General features: G+C 62.8%; 2 protein-coding genes across 2 annotated transcripts in view; one reads left to right on the top strand and one right to left on the bottom strand.

Annotated features, from left to right (window-relative positions):
* The first annotated feature begins 122 nt into the window (after positions 1-122).
* LOC131569271 (interferon regulatory factor 9-like) lies at positions 123-6969 on the top strand. Its single transcript, XM_058821477.1, has 7 exons — positions 123-675; positions 2078-2252; positions 3526-3645; positions 3749-3823; positions 4342-4659; positions 6053-6150; positions 6856-6969. Exons 1-7 carry the CDS (start codon positions 505-507, stop codon positions 6934-6936), a joined length of 1038 nt encoding a protein of 345 aa, XP_058677460.1. The 5' UTR covers positions 123-504; the 3' UTR covers positions 6937-6969.
* A 482-nt stretch (positions 6970-7451) lies between these two features.
* XAB2 (XPA binding protein 2) overlaps positions 7452-20688 on the bottom strand; it is a 37037-nt gene continuing 23800 nt past the window's right edge. Inside the window, exons 11-19 of the mRNA XM_058821336.1 lie at positions 19659-19790; positions 17847-17960; positions 15414-15576; positions 13839-14029; positions 12056-12178; positions 10201-10372; positions 9875-10001; positions 8214-8305; positions 7452-7590 (exon numbers count right to left, since the gene is read on the bottom strand). Coding sequence (XP_058677319.1) covers positions 7529-7590; positions 8214-8305; positions 9875-10001; positions 10201-10372; positions 12056-12178; positions 13839-14029; positions 15414-15576; positions 17847-17960; positions 19659-19790 — 1176 coding nt within the window. The 3' untranslated portion in view covers positions 7452-7528. The remainder of the gene's footprint in view (positions 7591-8213; positions 8306-9874; positions 10002-10200; positions 10373-12055; positions 12179-13838; positions 14030-15413; positions 15577-17846; positions 17961-19658; positions 19791-20688) is intronic.

Below are 20688 nucleotides of genomic sequence, written 5' to 3'. Positions count from 1 at the left end.
CGAGTCCGGGAGCGCTGAGCTCCCCCGAGACCCGGGATCGAACCCGGGATTGCACCGGCTCCTTCACCCAGCACCGGGATCGAACCCGGGTCCCTCCGCTTGCCCCTCTGTCCCTCTGTGCCCCCTTTCCCTCTTTCTCTCTGTCCTTATCTCCCCCTGTCCCCGCTGTCCCTTCTCTCCCCTCTGTCCTCGCTGTCCCATCTGTCCCCCATCTCTCTCTCTTTCCCCCTGTCCCTCGAGTGTCCCTTTGTCCATCTGTCCCCTTCTGTCCCCGCTGTCCCGTCTCTCCCCCCTCTGTCCCTCTATCCCTCTTTCCCCCTGTCCCTCGCGTGTCCCTCTGTCCCCTCTCTCCCTTCTGTCCCCTCTCTCCCTTCTCTCCCCTCCGTCCCCTCTGTCCCGTCTCTGCCTCCTGTCCCTCTGTCCCTCTGTCCCCGCCGCTGTCTCTTCCCTCCCCTCTCTCCCCCCGCTTTCCCCGCCGCTGTCGGGTCTCTCCCGGTGCCCGGGATGGCGGAGGGCGGCCCGCGGCGGCTCCGCCCGTGGTTGCTGGCCCAGCTGCAGAGCGGGCGCTTCCCCGGTTTGCAGTGGGACGACGCGGCCCGGACGGCGCTGCGGATCCCGTGGGCGCACGGCGGGAGGAGCGGGGCCCGCGACGGGGCGGGGGCGGCGCTATGCAGAGTAGGGGCGGGGATGGGGCGGGGCTATGCAAAGTAGGGACGGGGCTGTGCACAGTGAGGGGAGTGGGCAGCGACGGGCGGGGGCGGCGCTATGCAAAGTAGAGGCGGGGCTGAGGGCGGGGCTTTGCTGGGTGGGGGCAACGCTATAGCACCGAGGGGCGGGGCTATGCACAGTGAGGGGAGTGGCCAGCGACAAGGCGGGGACAGCACGATGCACAGTAGGGGCGGGGCTCTGCAGGGTAGGGGCGGGGCCACAGCGACCGAGGGGCGGGGCTATGCACAGTGAGGGGAGTGGACAGTGATGGGGTGGGGCGGTGTTCTGCAAAGAAGGGGCGGGGCCTGCTGCGTAGAAGCGGGGCTTGTGGGGCAGGGGCGGGGCTATGCAAAGTAGGGGCGGGGCTACTGTGACCGAGGGGCCAGGGCCACACTATGCAAAGTAGGCTATACAGGGTGAGGACGGCGCTGTGTGAGGTGGAGCTATAGCACCGAGGGGCGGAGCTGCAGCGAGCAAGGGGCGGGGCTATGCACAGTGAGGGGCGGAGCTCGCGATGGGGCAGGGATTGCACTCTGCAGGGTAGGGGCGGGGCTATGCAGCATAGGGGGCTGCACAGTGGGGCGGGGCTATGCAAAGTAGGGGTGGTGCTAGGCAGAGTGATGGGTGGGGCTATGCCGACTGAGGGGCGGGGCTCTGCAGAATGAGGGGCGGAGCTGGGGAGGTGCTCTGCAGGATGTGGGCGGGGCTATAGCGACCGAGGGGCGGGGCTGTATAGAGTAGGAGCGGGGCTGGGGGCGGGGCTGTGCACCACACATGGTTTTGCATAAAGGGGCGGGGCTATGTAGTGAGGGGCGGAGCCTGCAGTGTCAGGGGCAGGGCTACACAGAGGGGCGGGGCTATACAGAGGGGCGGGGCTATGTAGTGAGGGGCACAGCCTGCAGGGTCAGGGGCGGGTCTATTCAGAGAGGGGGCGGGGCCCGGCACGGTGGGGGCGGGGCTAATAACAACGCTCTGTAATGTTAGGGGTGTTGCCAAGGGCGTAGCTCTGCACAGTGGGGCGGGGCTTAACAATGGGCGGGGCTTTGCAAAAGTGAGGGGCAGAACTCTGTAAGGTGATGGGTGGGTCCTGGCTGAGAGGCGGGGCTTAGAGGCTGTGAAAGAGGGAGGAGCTAAGAAGAGGGCGGGGCTATGGGCAGGCCCACGCTAAGCAAAGCCATGGGAGGAGGCGGGGCTTGATCCACGCTCCCTCTGCTGAAGGAACATGGTGGGGGCGGGGCCTGGACACAGCGGGGCGGGGCTTTGAGCATTGGGCGGAGCCAGGCAAAGTGCGAGATTGGGGCGGGGCCCGCGATATGCAAATGATCTGGGCGTGGCGGTGGGCGTGGCCTGACGTCGCCGCTCTCGGCAGGCGTGGGCGGAGTACAAGGGCCGGCTGCGGCCCGGGGACCCCCCCGACCCCGCCGGGTGGAAGACGCGGCTGCGCTGCGCCCTGGCCCGGAGCCCCGAGTTCCGGCAGCTGCCGGGGCGGGGCCGCTCCGACGGGCCCTGCCCGTACCGCGTGTACCGGGTGCTGCCCGCCCGCGGTGAGAACCGGGAACGGGGATGGGAACGGGAACGGGAATGGGGATGGAATAGGGGGGAACGGGAAATGGGGACATCAAATGGGGGATGGAGTTTGGGGGGACACAGGGAATGGGGTGGGGGGACTCAATATGGGGGGACACACCAGAAATGGGGACTGAATATGGAGGGGACACCGGAAGTGGTTATGGAATATGGAGGGACACACCAGAAATGGGGACTGCGTATTTGGGGGCACACCAGAAATGGGGGCTGAATATAGGGGGACACACCGGAAATGGGGATGGAATATGGGGAGACACAAGGGAAATGGAGAGTGGGGACTGAATATGGAGGAACACACCAGAAATGGGGACTCATTTTGGGGGGACACACAGGAAATGGGGAGTGGGGGCTGAATATGGAGGAACACACGTGAAAAGGGGACTGAATATGGGGGGGGAAATGGGAAATGGAGAGTGAGGACTGAATATATGGGGACACAAAGGAAATGGGATCGAGGGACTGAATATAGGAGGGGACACGGGATATGGTGTGAGAGGACGAAATATGGGAGGACACACCGGAAATGGGGATGGAATATGAGAGGACACATTGAAAATGGAATGAGGGAACTGAATATGGAGAGAACACCGGAAATGGGGACTCATTTTGGGGGACACACCGGAAATGGGGATGGAATATGGGGGGACACACCGAAAATGGATGAGGGATCTGAATATGGGGACACACAGGAAATGGGCGTTGAATATGGAGGGGCACAAGGGAAATTTAATGAGGGGACTGAATATAGAGGGGACACTGGAAAAAGGGTGAGGGGACTGAATATGGGGGGACACAGCGGAAATGGGAACTCATTATGGGGAGACACACTGGAAATGGAGAGGAGGGACTGAATATGGGGGGATACACTGGAGATGGGAACTGAATATGGAAGGACAAAAGAGAAATGGAATAAGGGGACTGAATATGGGGGGACACACAGGAAATGGGGACCGAATATTGGGAGACACACCAGAAAAGGGGGGGGACAAAGGAAATGGGGACTCAATATGGAGGAACACTGGAAATGAGGGAACAGGACTGGATGTGGGGAGCCCCCAAATCAGGACGGGTCCCAAGTGGGGGAGGCCGTTAGGGCTGGGGGTGCCCCGAGATGGGGGAACCAAACCAGAGGAGCACTGGGGGTGGGGCCAAACAGGGCACTGGACAGGCAGGGGGAGGGGAGGAGGGGGTCAGAGCCCTGTTAACCCTCTCAGTGCCACCTCCCAACAGAGCCAAAGCCCCCCAAGGGCCGGCAGAGCCAGAAGGAGGCGGTGCTGAGCCCTACGGAGCCCCTCCCACCGACCCCACCACCCGAGAGCCAGGATGGAACCACGGATGAGGAAAATCCCGGTGAGATGGGGGGATGGGGGCGGTTCTGGGCCAATCCTGGGGCTGGGGTGGCCCTGGGGGTAGAGCTACAGGGCGTGGCCTCTGCCTGACCACGCCCTTTTAGCAGAGGCTCCGCCCCTGGAAGTGCTGCCCCTGCGCATCGAGGTGGAGAGCGCAGAGCCCCTCCCCGCTGCGGATGGTAAGCCACACCCCAAAAGGGGAGGAGCTAAATCTTACCACGCCCCCAACACTGACACAGTATTGGCTCTTCCCCAAACCTGGGGACCTACAGAGCTTTGGCTCCAGCCCCACCCTCTGTGGCCCCGCCCCTTTCATTCCCACCCCCCTTTAGCCATGCCCCACTCTTCACCTTTAGCCCCGCCCCTTTCATCATACCCCACCCTTTAGTCCTGCCCCTCGTGGTGACCCCGCCCCTTTCATTTATACCCCTTTTAGCCACGCCCCTTGCCCTGACCTCACCCCTTTCATTTCCACTCCACCTCCTTTAGCCCCGCCCACTCCCCACCTTTAGCCCCACCCATCACAGTGACCCCACCCCTTTCATACCTAATCAACTTTTAGCCATGCCCACTCCCCAGGTTTAGCCCCGCCCCCTCACTGTGACCTCACCCTTTTCATTTATACCCCACCCTTTAGCCACGTCCATTCCCCACCTTTAGCCCCGCCCCCCGCGTTGACCCCGCCCCTTTCCCGCAGGAGACGCCGCGCTGCTGCTGCGGCTGCGCCGAGGCCCCGCCCAGGCCTGGCAGGGGGCGGTGCCTGCGGGCGAGTACCTGCTGAGTCCTCCCGGCCGCCAGGGGGCGCCGCCGCCGCCGCTGCCGCGATTGGTGCTGCCGCTGGGGGCGGGGCCGGGGCTGCTGCTCAGCAGCGCCCCCCGGGGGCTCTTCCTGCGCCTGCGCCCCGGGGACGGCCCCGCCCCCGCCCCCGCCGTGATCAGGGGCCCCCACGCCCCCCACGGGCCCCTCCAGCCGGGGGCGCTGCTGCAGCCGTTCGACAGCCAGCGCTTCCGGGAGGGTGAGAGAGACACTGACGGTGGGAGGGGGGAGGAACTTCCGGTGGGGAGGGGAGGGGAGGGGCAACTTCCATTGGAGGGGAGAAACTTCCGGTTGTGTTAGAGTAATTTCCGGGGAAGAGAGATCAGTTCTGGGGAAAGGGAATCAACTTCCGGTGGGGGAGAGGAACTTCTGGGAAGGGAGAGCAATTTCCAGGGTGCAGAGGAACTTCTGGTGGTGGGAGAGCAATTTCTGGGGAGGGGAAGGAACTTTTGGGGAGTGACAGCAACTTCCGGGGGGAAAGAGAGACTTCCAGGCTAGGGGAAACAACTTTGGGAGTCTAGAAAGACTTCCGGTGGGGCAGAGCAACTTTTGAGGGGAAGAGCAACTTCCGGAGGGTGTGCAGAGGCTTCCAGGAGGGTGAGAGCGACTTCCGCGGGAAGGGCAGCAATTTCTGGGGTGGGTAGAGTGACTTCCGGGGGAGGAGAGGAACTTCCGGTGGTGTTGGAGCAATTTCCGGGACAGGGAAATCAGTTCTGGGAGAGGGGAAGCAACTTCCGGTGGCGGAAGAGCAATTTCCGGGGAGGGTAAAAAGCAACTTCCGGGAGGGGGCTGGGAGATCGACTTCCGGTGGGGAGACAGCAACTTCCGGGGAAGGAGAACAACTTCCAGGACAGGTGAAGCAACTTCCGGGGGGAAGAACTTCCAGTGGTGGGAGAGACCAACTTCCGGGGCAGGGACATTAACTTCCGGGGACAGAGCATGACTTCCGGAGAGGGAGAGCAATTTCTGGGTCAGGGGAGAGAAACTTCCGGTGGTGGGAGAGCAATTGTCGCTGGGGAAAAAGCAAATTCCGGGGGAAGAGCAACTTCCGGGGAGGGGTAGAGTGACTTTAGGGGGAGGGAGAGGAACTTCCGGTAGGGAGACAGCAACTTCCGGGTTCCAGGGGGTAAAAAGTAACTTCTAGGAGGGTGAGAGCAACTTCCGGGAGAGAGACTTCCGGGGCTGGGAGATCAACTTCCGGTGGGGAGTGTGCAACTTCCGGGAAAGAGACCAACTTCCGGTGGGGAGAGCAACTTCCGGGGGAGGGACGGCGACATTCGGTTTGCAGAGAGCAACTTCCGGTGGTGGGAGAGCAACTTCTGGGGGAGGGAAAGCAATTTCCGGTGGGAAGGGAAAGCAACTTCCGGGAGAGAAGAGCGCCTGCCGGGAGTGGAAAAAAGAACTTCCGGGTTGCAAAGATCAACTTCCGGTGGTGGGACAGCAACTTCCGGGAGGGCGAGACCAAAATTCCGGGGGGTGGGAGAGGCCAGGACCAAACCACCGGGGGAGGGGCCGTGGAGGGGGAGGGGCCAGGCCCCAAATCCTCCCCCCATTTTGCCCCTCCCCCCCGCTGACCCCGCCCCTCCCCCCAGAGCTGGAGCTGCACCGGGCCGGGCTCGGGCCCCTCCCCCCGCACCACGTGACCCTGGAGCTCCGCCCCCCCGAGGAGGGGGAGGGGCTGCTGCTGGAGGTGGGGGAGGGGCGGGTCCTCAGGGAGGTTTTGGGGGGGTCCTGAGGGCTTTGGGGGATCCTGGGGGCACTTGGGGGGTCTTTGGGGGTCCCTAAAAGGTTTTGGGGGGTCCTGGGGGGTCTCTGAGGGATTTTGGGGGTCCTGGGGGTCCCTCGAGGGTCGTGGGAGATATTGGGAGGTCTGGGGAGGCTCTTGGGGGGGTCCCTAAAGCGTCCTGGGGGGTTTGGGGGGTCCGGGGGGGATTTTGGGGGTTCCTGGGGTGTCTCTAAAGGGTTTTTGGGGGTCCCGGGGGGTTTCTAGGGGATTTGGGGGGTCTTGGGGGATCCTTAATGGATTTCGGGGATCCCTGGGGGGTGTTTGGGAGGATTTTGGGTCTGGGGGCGCTCTGGGGGAAGGGAGGGGGATTTGGGGGGGTCTCTGGGGTTTTTTGGGGGACTTTCAGGGGGGTCTCATGGGGGATTTTGGGGCATCTCAGGGGTGATCTCGGGGGTATTTTGGGGGTATTTTTGGGGGGCTCTCAAAGGGGGTCTCAGGGGGGATTTGGGGGGTCTCAGGGGTATTTGGGGGTATTTTTGGGGGGCTCTCAGGGGTGTTTTGGGGGTATTTTTGGGGGGCTCTCATAGGTATTTTGGGGGGATTTTTGGGGGGGCTCTCATGCGTATTTTGGGGCCATTTTGGGGGTCTCACCCCCCGTTCCCTCCCCAGCTGGAACAGGCCTTTGCCCAGCGCCTCCTGGAGACCCTCAGGACCCCCCCGGGCCCCCCCGCGACCCCCCCGGGGCAATAAAGGCGGAAATGGGGGCACCCCCGCCCCTCCCCCACACTGAGGGGGTGTCACCGGAACTGGGGGGGGGGAAGGGGGGAGGGGACCCCAAAACCGGGGCATGGTGGGGAGGGGAAGGAACCCCCAAAACCAAAGGGGCCCCCAAAGTCAGAGCGGGGGAGGGGTGGAGACCCCCAAAGCAGGGGAAGGGCCCGCAATACTGGAGGGGGAAAGGAGACCCCAAAACCAAAGGGGGAGGGAAAAGGGGACCCCAAAATCAGAGTGGGGGAGGAGACCCCTAAACTGTGGGGGGGGGGGGGGAAGGGAGGGGAGGTGTCCCCCCAATATTGGAGGGGGCACGGGACCCCAAAATCGGGGCCATGGGGGGAGGGGCCCCCAATATTGGAGGGTGGGGGAGGGGACCCCCCAAACCAAAGGGGAAGGAGACCCCAAAACTGGAGCGGGGGGGACCCCAAAACCAAACGGGGAGGGGGGAGGGGACCCCCCAGAACCAGAGGGGCATCCGAGCGGTGTCCAAAAAGGTTTTTTGTTTTTATTGGGGGTGGGCGGGAGAGGGGCAGGGGGTGGGGGAGGGGCGCCCCCCCCGGGGGGGGTCTCAGTCGTCCTTGAGCCCCCCAAACACCGAGGCCGGGACCTTCCTCTGCTCCAGCTGCACCTCTGGGGGGCACAGAGAGAAACGGGGGGGTCAGGGACCCCTCCCCCACCTGGGACCACCAGGGACTCCCCCATTTTCAGCCCCTCCCCCCAATCCCAGTGTTCCCAATCCCAGTGCCCCTCCCCCCCTTGGTGCTGTCAGGCTCCTCCCCCTTTGTGTCCATTTCCCCGTGCCCCTCCCCCCACCACTGGGCCCCTCCCCCTCTCTCAGCCCCTCCCCCTCCCAAAAGGCCCTTCCCCCGTACCCTCAGGCCTCTCCCCCATCATTAGCCCCGCCCCCCGGGTCCCTCGGGCTCCTCCCCCTCCCTTTGCCCCACCCCCTCCCTTAGCACCGCCCCTGGTACCGTCAGGCTCCTCCCCCTCCTCCATGCCCTGCCCCCGGTTGTCAGGCCCCTCCCCCTTCCTTAGCCCCGCCCTCTCCCTTTGCCCCTCCCCTCCCTTAGCTCCGCCTCCTAGTACTGTCGGGACCCTCCCACTGGTCCTGTCAGGCCCCGCCCCCCCGGGTACCATCGGGCCCCTCCCTCTACCTTAGCCCCGCCCCCCGGTTCTGCCTGGCCCTCCCCATCATTAGCCCCGCCCCCGGTACTGTCGGGCCCCTCCCCCTCCCCTAGCCCCGCCCCCGGTACCGTCGGGCTCCTCCCCCTCCTCGTCCAGGTCGATCTCCTCGGGGTTCCCCTGCAGCGACAGCGGCGGCTCCGAGCCCCCGGCACCCTCGGCCCTGAACCCCAAAACACAGACAGACACCCCAAAATCAGGGACAGGAACCCCAAAAACACAGACAGACACACCGAAATCAGGGACAGGAACCCCAAAACACAGACAGACACCCCGAAATCAGGGACAGGAACCCCAAAAACACAGACAGACACCCCGAAATCAGGGACAGGAACCCCAAAACACAGACAGACACCCCGAAATCAGGGACAGGAACCCCAAAAACACAGACAGACACACCGAAATCAGGGACAGGAACCCCAAAACACAGACAGACACCCCAAAATCAGGGACAGGAACCCCAAAACACAGACAGACACCCCAAAATCAGGGACTGGAACCCCAAAAACACAGACAGACACCCCGAAATCAGGGACAGGAACCCAAAAACACAGACAGACACCCCAAAATCAGGGACAGGAACCCCAAAACACAGACAGACACCCCGAAATCAGCCACAGGAACCCCAAAACACAGACAGACACCCCAAAATCAGGGACAGGAACCCCAAAACACAGACAGACACCCCAAAATCAGGGACAGGAACCCCAAAAACACAGACAGACACCCCGAAATCAGGGACAGGAACCCCAAAAACAGAGACAGACACCCCAAAATCAGGGGCAGGAACCCCAATGAGCACCAGGGACCCCAAATCAGCACACAGTGAACTCGGAGGGGGGCGTGGCTGTGTTAAATGGGCGTGGTAGGGCAGATGGGTGTGGCAGTGGGTGTGGCTATGTGGATGGGTGTGTCAGTGGGTGTGCCAGGGTTAGCTGGGTGTGTCAGTAATGTGTCAGGGTTAGGTGGGTGTGTCAGAGTTATGTGGGTGTGTCAGGGTTAGCTGGGTGTGTCAGTGGGTGTGTCAGGGCTAGGTGGGTGTGTCAATGGGTGTGTCTCACCTGACGAACAGCACCTGCTGGGTGGGGCAGGCCGGGGCTGGGCAGAGTGTGTCACTGGGTGTGTCAGGGTTAGGTGGGTGTGTTGGTGTGTCAGTGGGTGTGTCAGTGGGTGTGGCCATGGCAGTGGGTGTGTCAGTGGGCGTGCCAGTACAGGGCGTGTCTCACCTGACGAACAGCACCTGCTGGGTGGGACAGGGCGGGGTGGGTGTGTCAATGGGTGTATCAGGGTTAGCTGGGTGTGTCAGAGGGTGTGTCAGCACAGTCTCACCTGATGAACAGCACCTGCTGGGCAGGGTGGGTGTGTCAGTGGGTGTGTCCATGGCAGTGGGTGTGTCTCACCTGACAAACAGCACCTGCTGGGTGGGGCGGGGCAGGGTGGGTGTGTCAGGGTTAGGTGGGTGTATCAGTGGGTGTGTCATGGCAGGGTGGGTGTGTCAGCGGATGTGTCAGTGGGCGTGTCTCACCTGACGAACAGCACCTGCTGGGCTGGGCGGGGCTGGGTGTGTCCGGGTTAGCTGGGTGTGTCAGGGTTAGCTGGGAGTGTCAGTGGGCGTGTCAGGATTAGGTGGGTGTGTCTCACCTGACGAACAGCACCTGCTGGGCAGGGCGGGTGTGTCAGGGTTAGCTGGGTGTGTCAGTGGGCGTGTCAGGATTAGGTGGGCGTGTCTCACCTGACGAACAGCACCTGCTGGGCGGGGCGGGGCGTGTCCCGCTGTGCCTCGGCCGCCAGCGCCTCCGCGCGCTGCTCCAGCAGCTTCATCTCGTCCAGGCCGCTCTGCCCCGGGGCCAGGTCTGACACTGCGGGAACGGGGGGTCAGGGGGGCTCGGGACCCCTGGGATCCCCCCAGGGAAACCCCCATGGACCCCCGGGACCCCCACATGGATTCCCCCCCGTTGCTTCCCCAGGACCCCCCATGGACCTCCGGACCCCTCTGAGACCCCCCCATACCCTGGCATTCCCGCACCTGTGCCCCCGTGCCCCCTGGCATTCCCGTACCTGTGCCCGTGGCGCTGCCTGACACCTTGAGCATCTGCGAGGCCATGAAGTTCACCTGGGTGTTGTAGGTGGCCTGGACGCTGCGCTTGATCCGCAGCATCTCCCGGATGGTGTCCTCGTTCCCGTGGCGGATCTCAAACTCCTTCCACGTCTGCCAGAAACTGCCCGTGATCTGGGACAGACAGACACACAGACACACAGACAGACACCATCAGCATCTCAAACTGCTGCCAGAAACTGCCCGTGATCTGGGACAGACAGACACACAGACAGACAGACAGACAGAAAGACACCATCAGCATCTCAAACTCCTTCCACGTCTGCCAGAAACTGCCCGTGATCTGACATGGACAGACACACAGACAGACAGACAGATGGACAGACATCATCAGCATCTCAAACTCCTTCAACGTCTGCCAGAAACTGCCCGTGACCTGACAGACAGACAGACAGACAGACGGACACACAGACACGGTCAGCATCTCAAACCCCTTCCAGGTCTACCAGAAACTGCCCGTGATCTGGGGACAGATGGACAGACAGACAGACAGGGTCATTGTTTCCTGCCAGAAACTGCCCGATTTGACAGACAGATAGATGGACAGACAGACAGACAGACATGGTCACATCTCAAACTGCTGACAGAAACTGCCCATGACCTGGGGATGGACAGACAGACAGACAGACAGGGTCAGCATCTCCTGCCAGAAACTGCCCCTGATCTGGGACAGACGGACAGACAGACATGGGGACACTCCTGGCCAGGAGCCACCTCAGCCAAGGGTCACAGATCTGGGAGCAGTGAGTGTCCCCGGTGTCCCCGGTGTCCCCATCCCCTCCCAGTATCCCCAGTCCCCCCAGTCTCACCCTGGGGTCGCAGATCTGCGAGCAGTGGGTGTAGATGGCGCGTGCCCGATCCACCTCGCCCAGCCCATCCCAGTATATCCCAGTATATCCAAGTCCATCCCAGTCCCTGCCAGTATATCCCAGTATCCCCAGTCCCCCCACTCTCACCCGTGGGTCACATATCTGTGAGCAGTGGGTGTCCCCAGTGTCCCCAGTATATCCCAGTCCATCCCAGTATATCCCCAGACCATCCCAGTCCATCCCAGTATATCCCAGTATCCCCAGTATCCCCACTCCCACCCGTGGGTCGCAGATCTGGGAGCAGTGGGGGTAGATGGCGCGTGCCCGATCCACCTGGCCCAGCCCATCCCAGTATATCCCAGTATAACCCAGTCCCTCCCAGTATCCCCAGTCCATCCCAGTCCCTCCCAGTATATCCCAGTGCCCCCAGTCTCACCCGTGGGTCGCAGATCTGTGAGCAGTGGGTGTAGATGGCGCGTGCCCGATCCACCTCGCCCAGTCCCTCCCAGTCCATCCCAGTCCCTCCCAGTATCCCCAGTCCCTCCCAGTCCCCCTAGTCTCACCCGTGGGTCGCAGATCTGGGAGCAGTAGGTGTCCCCAGTGTCCCCAGTCCCTCCCAGTCCATCCCAGTGCCCCCAGTCTCACCCTGGGATCACAGATCTGGGAGCAGTGGGTGTAGATGGCGCGTGCCCGATCCACCTGGCCCAGCCCATCCCAGTATATCCCAGTATATCCCAGTCCCTCCCAGTATACCCAGTCCCTCCCAGTCCCTCCCAGTCCATCCCAGTCCCTCCCAGTCCCTCCCAATCCCTCCCAGTCTCTCCCAGTATCCCCAGTCCCTCCCAGTGCCCCCAGTCTCACCCGTGGGTCACAGATCTGGGAGCAGTAGGCGTAGATGGCGCGTGCCCGATCCACCTCGCCCAGTCCATCCCAGTCTCTCCCAGTATCCCCAGTCCCTCCCAGTCCCTCCCAGTGCCCCCAGTCTCACCCGTGGGTCGCAGATCTGGGAGCAGTAGGTGTAGATGGCGCGTGCCCGATCCACCTCGCCCAGTTTGCACTCCATGTCGGCGAAGCGCAGGCACAGCTCCCGCGCGGCATCGTCACCGAGAACCTGCGACAGGGATGGGGGCACTGGGACACCTGGCACACCTGGCACCAGCTGTGCCTCCCAGTGCCCACCTGGGACACCCAGTGCCCACCCGCGCCACCCAGCACCCGGGACAGAGATGGTGACATCTGTGCCCACCTGTGCCTCCCAGTGTCCCCAGTGCCACCTAGCAGCAGCTGGGAACCCAGTCCCACCTGAGACACCTGGGACCACCTGGGACTCCAGTGCCCACCTGTGCCACCCCGCACCTGGGGACAGGGATGGTGCCACTGGGACACCTGGGACACCTGGCACCAGCTGTGCCTCCCAGTGCCCACCTGCGTCCCCAGCGCCACCTGGGACCAGCTGTACACACCTGTGTCCACCTCTGCCCCCCAGTGCCCACCTGGGACACCTGGGACCACCAGGCACCACATGTGCCCACCTGGCACCAGCTGGGACCCCAGTGCCCCCCTGAGACACCGGGACCAGCTGTGCCACCTGTACCCTCCTGTGCCACCTGTGCCACCCTGTACCCTGCTGGGACCACCTGTGCCTCCCGGTGCCCACCTGTGACACCTGGCACCACCTGTGCCCACCTGTACCAAGCTGTGCACATCTGTGTCCACCTGTACCACTTGGGACCAACTGTGCCCACCTGTGTCCATCTGTACCCTCCTGTGCCCAGCTGTGCCTACCTGTGTGCCCGCGTACCCACCTGTGCCCAGCTGTGTCCCTTTCTACCCACCTGCGCCCCCTGTGCCCACCCATTCCATCTGTGCCCACCCGTGTCCACCTGTCCCCACAGCTGTGGGTGAGCCCAGGCGTGCCCAGGTGTGCCCAGGTGCCCCAGGTGTACCCAGGTGTGCCCAGGTGCCCACCTCGATGGCTCTCTGGTAGATGGGGCGCGTGTGGATGACCCCGAAGAGCTCAGTGCCCCCAGCCCCAGGTGCCCCAGGTGTGCCCAGGTGTGCCAGGTGTGTGCCCAGGTGTACCCAGGTGTGCCAGGTGTGCCTGTGTGCCCACCTCGATGGCTCTCTGGTAGATGGGGTGCATGTGGGTGACCCTGAAGAGCTCAGTGCCCCCATCCCCAGGTGCCCCAGGTGTGCCCAGGTGTGCCAGGTGTGTGCCCAGGTGTGTGCCCAGGTGTACCCAGGTGTGCCAGGTGTGCCCAGGTGCCCACCTCGATGGCTCTCTGGTAGATGGGGTGCGTGTGGGTGACCCTGAAGAGCTCAGTGCCCCCATCCCCAGGCGTGCCCAGGTGTACCCAGGTGTGCCCAGGTGTGCCAGGTGTGTGCCCAGTTGTACCCAGGTGTGCCCAGGTGCCCACCTCGATGGCTCTCTGATAGATGGGGCGCGTGTGGGTGACCCCGAAGAGCTCAGTGCCCCCATCCCCAGGTGTGCCCAGGTGCCCCAGGTGTACCCAGGCGTGCCAGGTGTGTGCCCAGGTGTACCCAGGTGCCCCAGGTGTGCCCAGGTGTGCCAGGTGTGTGCCCAGGTGTACCCAGATGTGCCAGGTGTGTGCCCAGGTGCCCACCTCGATGGCTCTCTGGTACATGGGGCGCGTGTGGGTGACCCTGAAGAGCTCAGTGCCCCCATCCCCAGGTGTGCCCAGGTGTACCCAGGTGTGCCCAGGTGTGCCAGGTGTGTGCCCAGTTGTACCCAGGTGTGCCCAGGTGCCCACCTCAATGGCTCTCTGGTAGATGGGGCGCGTGTGGGTGACCCCGAAGAGCTCGGCTGCCCGCCGGATGTAGATGTGGAACATGTCGCGCTGCTGCTCGGGTGGCACCGCCCGCGTGCCCCGCTCGTACACGGCCATGGCGCGCCGCGCCAGCCCAAACTGCTCCTCCAGGCGGGCGTACAGCAGGTAGATGGCTGGGGGCACGGACAGACGGACAGACAAGGTCAGGGGACAGACGGACAAATGGGGACAAGGACATGGGGACACAGGGACAGTGAGGGGACAGGGACATGGGGACAGGGAGGGGATAGACAGGGACAGGGACACACGGACAGACAGACAGGAGGGGACAGGGACAGAGGGACAGGGATGGGGACAGGGAAGGAGGGGACAGGGACAGGGGACAAGGACAGGGACAGACGGGACAGGGACATGGGGACACACAGGACAGGAGGGGACAGGGACAGGGGGACACAGGGTCGGACAGGGACAAGGAGGGATAGGAACAGGGAGGGACAGGGACATGAGAACAGGCAGGGGACAGGGACAGGGGACAGCCAGGGACAGTGAGGGGACAGGGACAGGGACATGGAGACACAGGGACAGACAGAGGACAGGGACAAGGAGGGACAGGGACAGGGACATGAGAACAGGCAGGGGACAGGGACAGGGGACAGCCAGGGACAGTGAGGGGACAGGGACAGGGACATAGAGACACAGGGACAGACAGAGGACAGGGACAGGGTGAAGGGACAGGTATGGGGACAAAGACAGGGGACAGACAGGGGACAGGGGGACACACAGGGACAGACAGGGAGACAGAAGGGGACAGACAGGGACAGACAGGGACAGACTGAGGACAGGGACAGAACAGGTACATGGGGACAGAGAGGGGACAGGGAAGGGACAGTGACAAGGAAAGATAGGGAGGGACAGTGAGAGGACAGCCAGGGACAGAGACAGGGACAGGGTGAGGGGACGGAGCAAAGGAGAGGAACAGGGACGAGGGACAGTGAAGAGACAGAGACAGGGAGGGGACAGGGCGGGGACAGGGACAGGGACACCTGCCATATCCCCACTCCCCCCCATGTCCCCAGTGTCCCCAACAACCCCAATGTCCCCACTCCCCTCCATGTCCCCAGTGTCCCCAACAACCCCAATGTCCCCCATCCCCAATGCCACCCATGTCACCAATGCCCCCTCAAGTCCCCAATGGCCCCGATGCCCCCCATGTCCCCGATGTCCCCAATGTCTTCCCCTGACCCCAATGCCCCCAGTATCCCCAATGTCCCTAATGTCCCCACTGCCCCCCATGTCCCTGATGCCCCCACTGGCCCCAATGTCCCCACTGCTCCCCATCCCCCACTGCCCCCCATGTCCCCACTGCCCCCTGATGTCCCCATATCCCCCCATTGTCCCCAGTGCCCTCCCCTGTCCCCACTGCCCCCAACAACCCCCATGTCCCCCATCCCCAATGCCCCCTACTGCCCCCCATGTCCCCATATCCCCCAACGTCCCCACTGCCCCCCATGTCCCCAGTGCCCCCCCCCCCATGTCCCCTTGTCCCCAGGTCCCTACTCTTGGCGTGCTGAGGGGGGCACCCGTCCAGCGCCTGCTCGAAGAGGTCCCGGGCGCGCTCCAGCTTGCGGCCGCCGTACCGGGCCACGAACTTGGACAGGTACGTGAGCCACAGGTCCCCGACGTGCGGCCAGCGGAACAGCGCGATGCCGCGCTCATAGGCCTGGGGGGACATGGGGACATCAGTGTGGGGACATTGGGGACAGGTACGTGAGCCACAGGTCCCCGACGTGTGGCCAGCGGAACAGCGCAATGCCGCGTTCATAGGCCTGAGGGGACATGGGGACATTGGGGACAGTGACATGGCAGTGCCACAGGTCCCCAATGTGCGGCCAGTGGAACAGCGCGACGCCACGCTCATAGGCCTGAGGGGACATGGGGACGTTGGGGACATTGGGGACAGGTACGTGAGCCACAGGTCCCCGACGTGCGGCCAGCGGAACAGCGCGATGCCGCGCTCATAGGCCTGGGGGGACATGGGGACATTGGGGACATCAGCAGAACAGCGCGATGCTGCGCTCATACGCCTGCGGGGACATTGGGGACATTGGGGACGTGGTGACACCAGCGGAACAGCACGATGCCACACTCATAGGCCTGCGGGGACATTGGGGACATCAGCATGGGGACACGGTGTCACCAGCGGAACAGTGCGATGCTGCACTCATAGGCCTGGGGGGACATGGGGACATCAGCATGGGGACATTGGGGACATCAGTGACATCAGCGGAACAGTGTGATGCCGTGCTCGTAGGCCTGAGGGGACATGGGGACACTGGGGATAGAGTGACACCAGCAGAACAGCATGATGCCGCGCTCGTACGCCTGCGGGGACATGGGGACATTGGGGACATTAGCAGGGGGACATTGGGGACACGGTGTCACCAGTGGAACAGCGCGATGCCGCGCTCCTACACCTGAGGGGACACTAGGGACATTGGGGACATCAGCATGGGGACATTGGGGACATCAGCACAGTGACATGGTGTCACCAGTGGAACAGCTCGATATCGCGCTCGTACGCGTGCAGGGACATTGGGGACATCAGCGTGGGGACATTGGAGACACGGTGACACCAGTGGAACAGCGCAATGCTGTGCTCATAGGCCTGAGGGGACATTGGGGACACTGGGGACATCAGCATGGTGACATGGTGTCACCAGCGATGCCACGCTCGTAGGCCTGCGGGGACATTGGGGACCTCAGCATGGGGACACAGGGATATGGTGCTGCCACCGGAACAGCACGACGCCACGCTCGTACATCTGTGGTGACATGGGGACACTGGGGACATGGGGACATTGGGGACACGGTGCCACCACCACACGGTGCAATGCCCCACCCGTGTGCCCATGGGGACACCCTCGTGAGGCACAGGGTCACTGCGGTGTCCCCAACTCCCTCCTGGGGTGTCCCCAGCACATTCCTGGGGTGTCTCCCCAACCCCTCTGGGTGTCCCCAGCCACTCCCCTGGGTGTCCCCACCAACCCCTCTGGGTGTCCCCATCCCCCTGCTGTGCTGGGCTGTCCCTGCAGTGTCCCCAGGTGTCCCCGCTGTCCCTGCAGTGTCCCCAGCATCACCTTGAAGCTGTCCTCCAAGTGGCCGTGCTCCCCCAGCTCCCCCATTGTCCCAGCTGTCTCTTATCTGTCCCCAGGTGTCCCTGCAGTGTCCCCTGGCTGTCCCCAGCTCCCCCCAGCTGTCCCTGCAGTGTCCCCATGTCACCTTGAAGCTGTCCTTGAAGTGGCCGTGCTCCTCCAGCTGTCCCAGCTGTCCCCATTGTCCCTGGCTGTCCCTTGTTGCCCCTTCAGTGTCCCCAGTGTCCCTGGCTGTCCCCATTGTCCTCAGTGTCCTCAGTGTCACCTTGAAGCTGTCCTCAAAGCAGCCGTGCTCCCCCAGCTCCCCCAGCGTCCCTGGCTGTCCCATTGCTGCCAGCTGTCCCCAGGTGTCCCCAGCTGTCTCTGCAGTGTCCCAGCTGTCCCTGGCTGTCCCTGCAATGTCCCCAGTGTCCCCAATGTCCCCGTGTCACCTTGAAGCTGTCCTCGAAGCAGCCGTGCTCCCCCAGCTCCCGCCGTTGTCCCAGCTGTCTCTGTCTGTCCCCAGCTGTCCCTGTCTGTCTCTGCAATGTCCCCAATGTCCCCGTGTCACCTTGAAGCTGTCCTCAAAGGGCCCGTGCTCCTCCAGCTGTCCCAGCTCCTCCATTGTCCCTGGCTGTCCCCAGCTGTCTCTATCTGTCCCCGTCTGTCCCTGGCTGTCCCTGCAGTGTCCCCAATGTCCCCGTGTCACCTTGAAGCTGTCCTCCAAGCGTCCGTGCTCCTCCAGCTCCCCCATTGTCCCAGCTGTCTCTATCTGTCCCCAGCTGTCCCTGCAGTGTCCCGGCTGTCCCCGGCTGTCCCTGCAGTGTCCCCAGTGTCCCCACAGTGTCCCCATTGTCACCTTGAAGCTGTCCTCGAAGCGCCCGTGCTCCTCCAGCAGCAGCGCGTAGTTGATGACGATCTGGGGGGTGGCGATGCGCAGGTCCAGGATGCGCTCGTACACACTGCGGGTGGACTGGGGACAGGGACAGGGACACCAGGGGGACACGGGGACACCAGGGGACAGCAGGGGACAGGGACAGAGACAGGGACACCAGGGGGACACGGGGACACCAGGGGACAGCAGGGGACAGGGACAGAGACAGGGACACCAGGGGGACACGGGGACAGGGACAGGAGGGGACAGGGACATAGGGACAGAGGGACACCCGGAGGACACGGGGGACACCACGGGGACATGGGGACCGAGGAGACAGGGACATGGGGACAGAGGGACACCAGGGGGACATGGGGATAGGGACAGGAGGGGACAGGGACAGAGACAGGGACACCAGGGGACAAGGACATGGGGACACGAGGGGACAGGGACAGAGGGGACAGAGACAAGGACACCAGGAGGACATGGGGGCCACCAGGGGACAGGGAGACAGCAGGGGACACCAGGGAACAGGGACAGGAGGGGACAGGGACAGGACAGGGACACCAGGGGACAGGGAAAGGGACACGAGGACACCAGGGGACAGCAGGGGACAGGGGGACACCAAGGGACAGCAGGAGGATATGGGAACAAGGACAGAGGGGACAGCAGGGGACACCAAGGGACAGGGACACCAGGGGACAGGGAAAGGGACACAAGGACACCAGGGGAGAGCAGGAGGATATGGGAACAGGGACAGGAGGGGACAGGGACACCAGGGGACAGGGGGACACCAGGGGGACATGGGGACAGGGAGACAGGGATGGGGACATGGGGACAGAGGGACACCAGGGCACAGCAGGGGAACACCAGGGGGACATGGGGACAGGGACAGGGACAGGGGGGACAGGGATGGGGAGAGAGGGGACATGGGACAGGGAACATGAGGACACAGGACATGGATGGGGACAGAGAGAGGGACAGGGGGACACAGGGACATGGACAGAGGGGACAGCAGGGTCACAGCCACGCCCACAGTGGGGGGATGGGCACACCACGTCCCCACGCCAACCCCACACCCCAGGTGTGCCCCATGCCCAGCAGCGTCCCCAGGTGTCCCCTGAGGCCACCCAGGTGTCACCCATGCCCACCTCTGTGTCCCCAGGTGACCCCCAGGTGCCCCCCACATCAACCCAGGTGTGTCCCAGCTCTTCCCAGGTGCCCTCAGGTGTCCCCCAAGCCCATCCCAATGTCCCCAGCTGTCCCCAGGCGTGTCCCCATGTCCCCAGGTGTGTGCCCAGGTGTGTCCCCAGGTGTGTCCCCAGGTGTGTGCCCACTGGGAAGGTGCCCAGGCTCTTCTCCAGGTCTGCCAGCATCGCCCACACCCATCCCTGTGTGTCCCCAGCTGTATCCCCATGTACCCAGGTGTGTGCCCAGGTGTGTACCCAGGTGTGTGCCCAGGTGTGTCCCCATGTTCCCAGGTGTACCCAGGTGTGTGCCCAGGTGTGTACCCAGGTGTGTGCCCAGGTGTGTCCCCATGTCCCCAGGTGTACCCAGGTGTGTGCCCAGGTGTGTGCCCAGGTGTGTCCCCATGTCCCCAGGTGTACCCAGGTGTGTGCCCAGGTGTGTACCCAGGTGTGTGCCCAGGTGTGTGCCCAGGTGTGTGCCCAGGTGTGTCGAGGTGCCCCAGGTGCCCAGGCTCTCCTCCAGGTCTGCCAGCATCGCCCACACCCATCCCCAGCTGTCCTCAGGTGTATCCCCAGGTGTGCCCAGGTGTGTGCCCAGGTGAGTGCCCACCTGGAAGGTGCCCAGGCTCTCCTCCAGGTCTGCCAGCATCGCCCACACCCTCAGGTTTTTGTAGAGCCGGTTCTGCACCGGCTCCGAGCTGTCGAAGTACTCGGCGCGGCGGGAGGGGAGGGCCGTGGCTTTCTGGGGCAGAAACGGGGGAAAATGGTAAAAATGGGGAAAAATGGGGAAATTATGAAAATGGGGGAATGGGGAAAATGGGGGGAAATGGAAAAAATGGGAGGAAATGGGGGAAAATTGAGGAAAAAAGGGGAAAAACAGAGGGAAAAAAACAGGGGAAAAGGTGGGGGGAAGCGAGAAAATGGGGGGGAAAGGGGGAAGAAGGGGAAAAAGGGGGGGAAATTGAGGAAAAAAGGGGAAAAAACAGAAGAGAAAAATGGAGAAAATGGGGAGGAAATTGAGGAAAAAAGGGGAAAAAACAGAAGAGAAAAATGGAGAAAACGGGGGGGAAATTGAGGAAAAAAGGGGAAAAAACAGAAGAGAAAAATGGAGAAAACGGGGGGGAAATTGAGGAAAAAAGGGGAAAAAACAGAAGAGAAAAATGGAGAAAATGGGGGGGAAATTGAGGAAAAAAGGGGAAAAAACAGAAGAGAAAAATGGAGAAAATGGGGGGGAAATTGAGGAAAAAAGGGGAAAAAACAGAAGAGAAAAATGGAGAAAATGGGGGGGAAATGGGGGAAACAGGGGGAAAAAGGGGGAAAAAGGGGGAAAAGGGGGGAAAATTGTGAAAATCAGGAAAAATGGGGAAAATTGGGGGAATGGGGAAAAATGGGGAAATGGGGAAGATGGGAGGAAACGGGGAAAAATTGAGGAAAAAAGGGGGAAAAACAGGAAAAAACAGGAGAAAAGGGGGGGAAGAGAGAAAATGGGGAAAAAATGGGAAATTGGAGAAATTGGGGGGAAGAAGGGGGGGAATTGAGGAAAAAAGGAGAAAAACAGTAAAAAAGAGAGAAAAAAGGAGCAGAAAAAAGGGGGAAAAGGGGAATAAGGGGGGAAGGAGGGAAATGGGGGAAAATGGGGG

Source organism: Ammospiza caudacuta, chromosome 29 (assembly GCF_027887145.1).
Source record: "Ammospiza caudacuta isolate bAmmCau1 chromosome 29, bAmmCau1.pri, whole genome shotgun sequence".
Taxonomy (NCBI): Eukaryota; Metazoa; Chordata; class Aves; order Passeriformes; family Passerellidae; genus Ammospiza; species Ammospiza caudacuta.
The sequence above is the reverse complement of the archived record's forward strand: the minus strand, read 5'-3'. Positions and strand labels throughout refer to the sequence as shown.

Bases quoted from the DNA above. Each gene is read 5' to 3' on its own strand.
- LOC131569271 (XM_058821477.1), top strand. From the start codon at position 505: ATGGCGGAGGGCGGCCCGCGGCGGCTCCGCCCGTGGTTGCTGGCCCAG. The intron at 676-2,077 runs GTAGGGGCGGGG...CGCTCTCGGCAG, and splicing joins CGGGGGCGGCGCTATGCAGA to GCGTGGGCGGAGTACAAGGG. The intron at 3,824-4,341 runs GTAAGCCACACC...CCTTTCCCGCAG, and splicing joins GCCCCTCCCCGCTGCGGATG to GAGACGCCGCGCTGCTGCTG.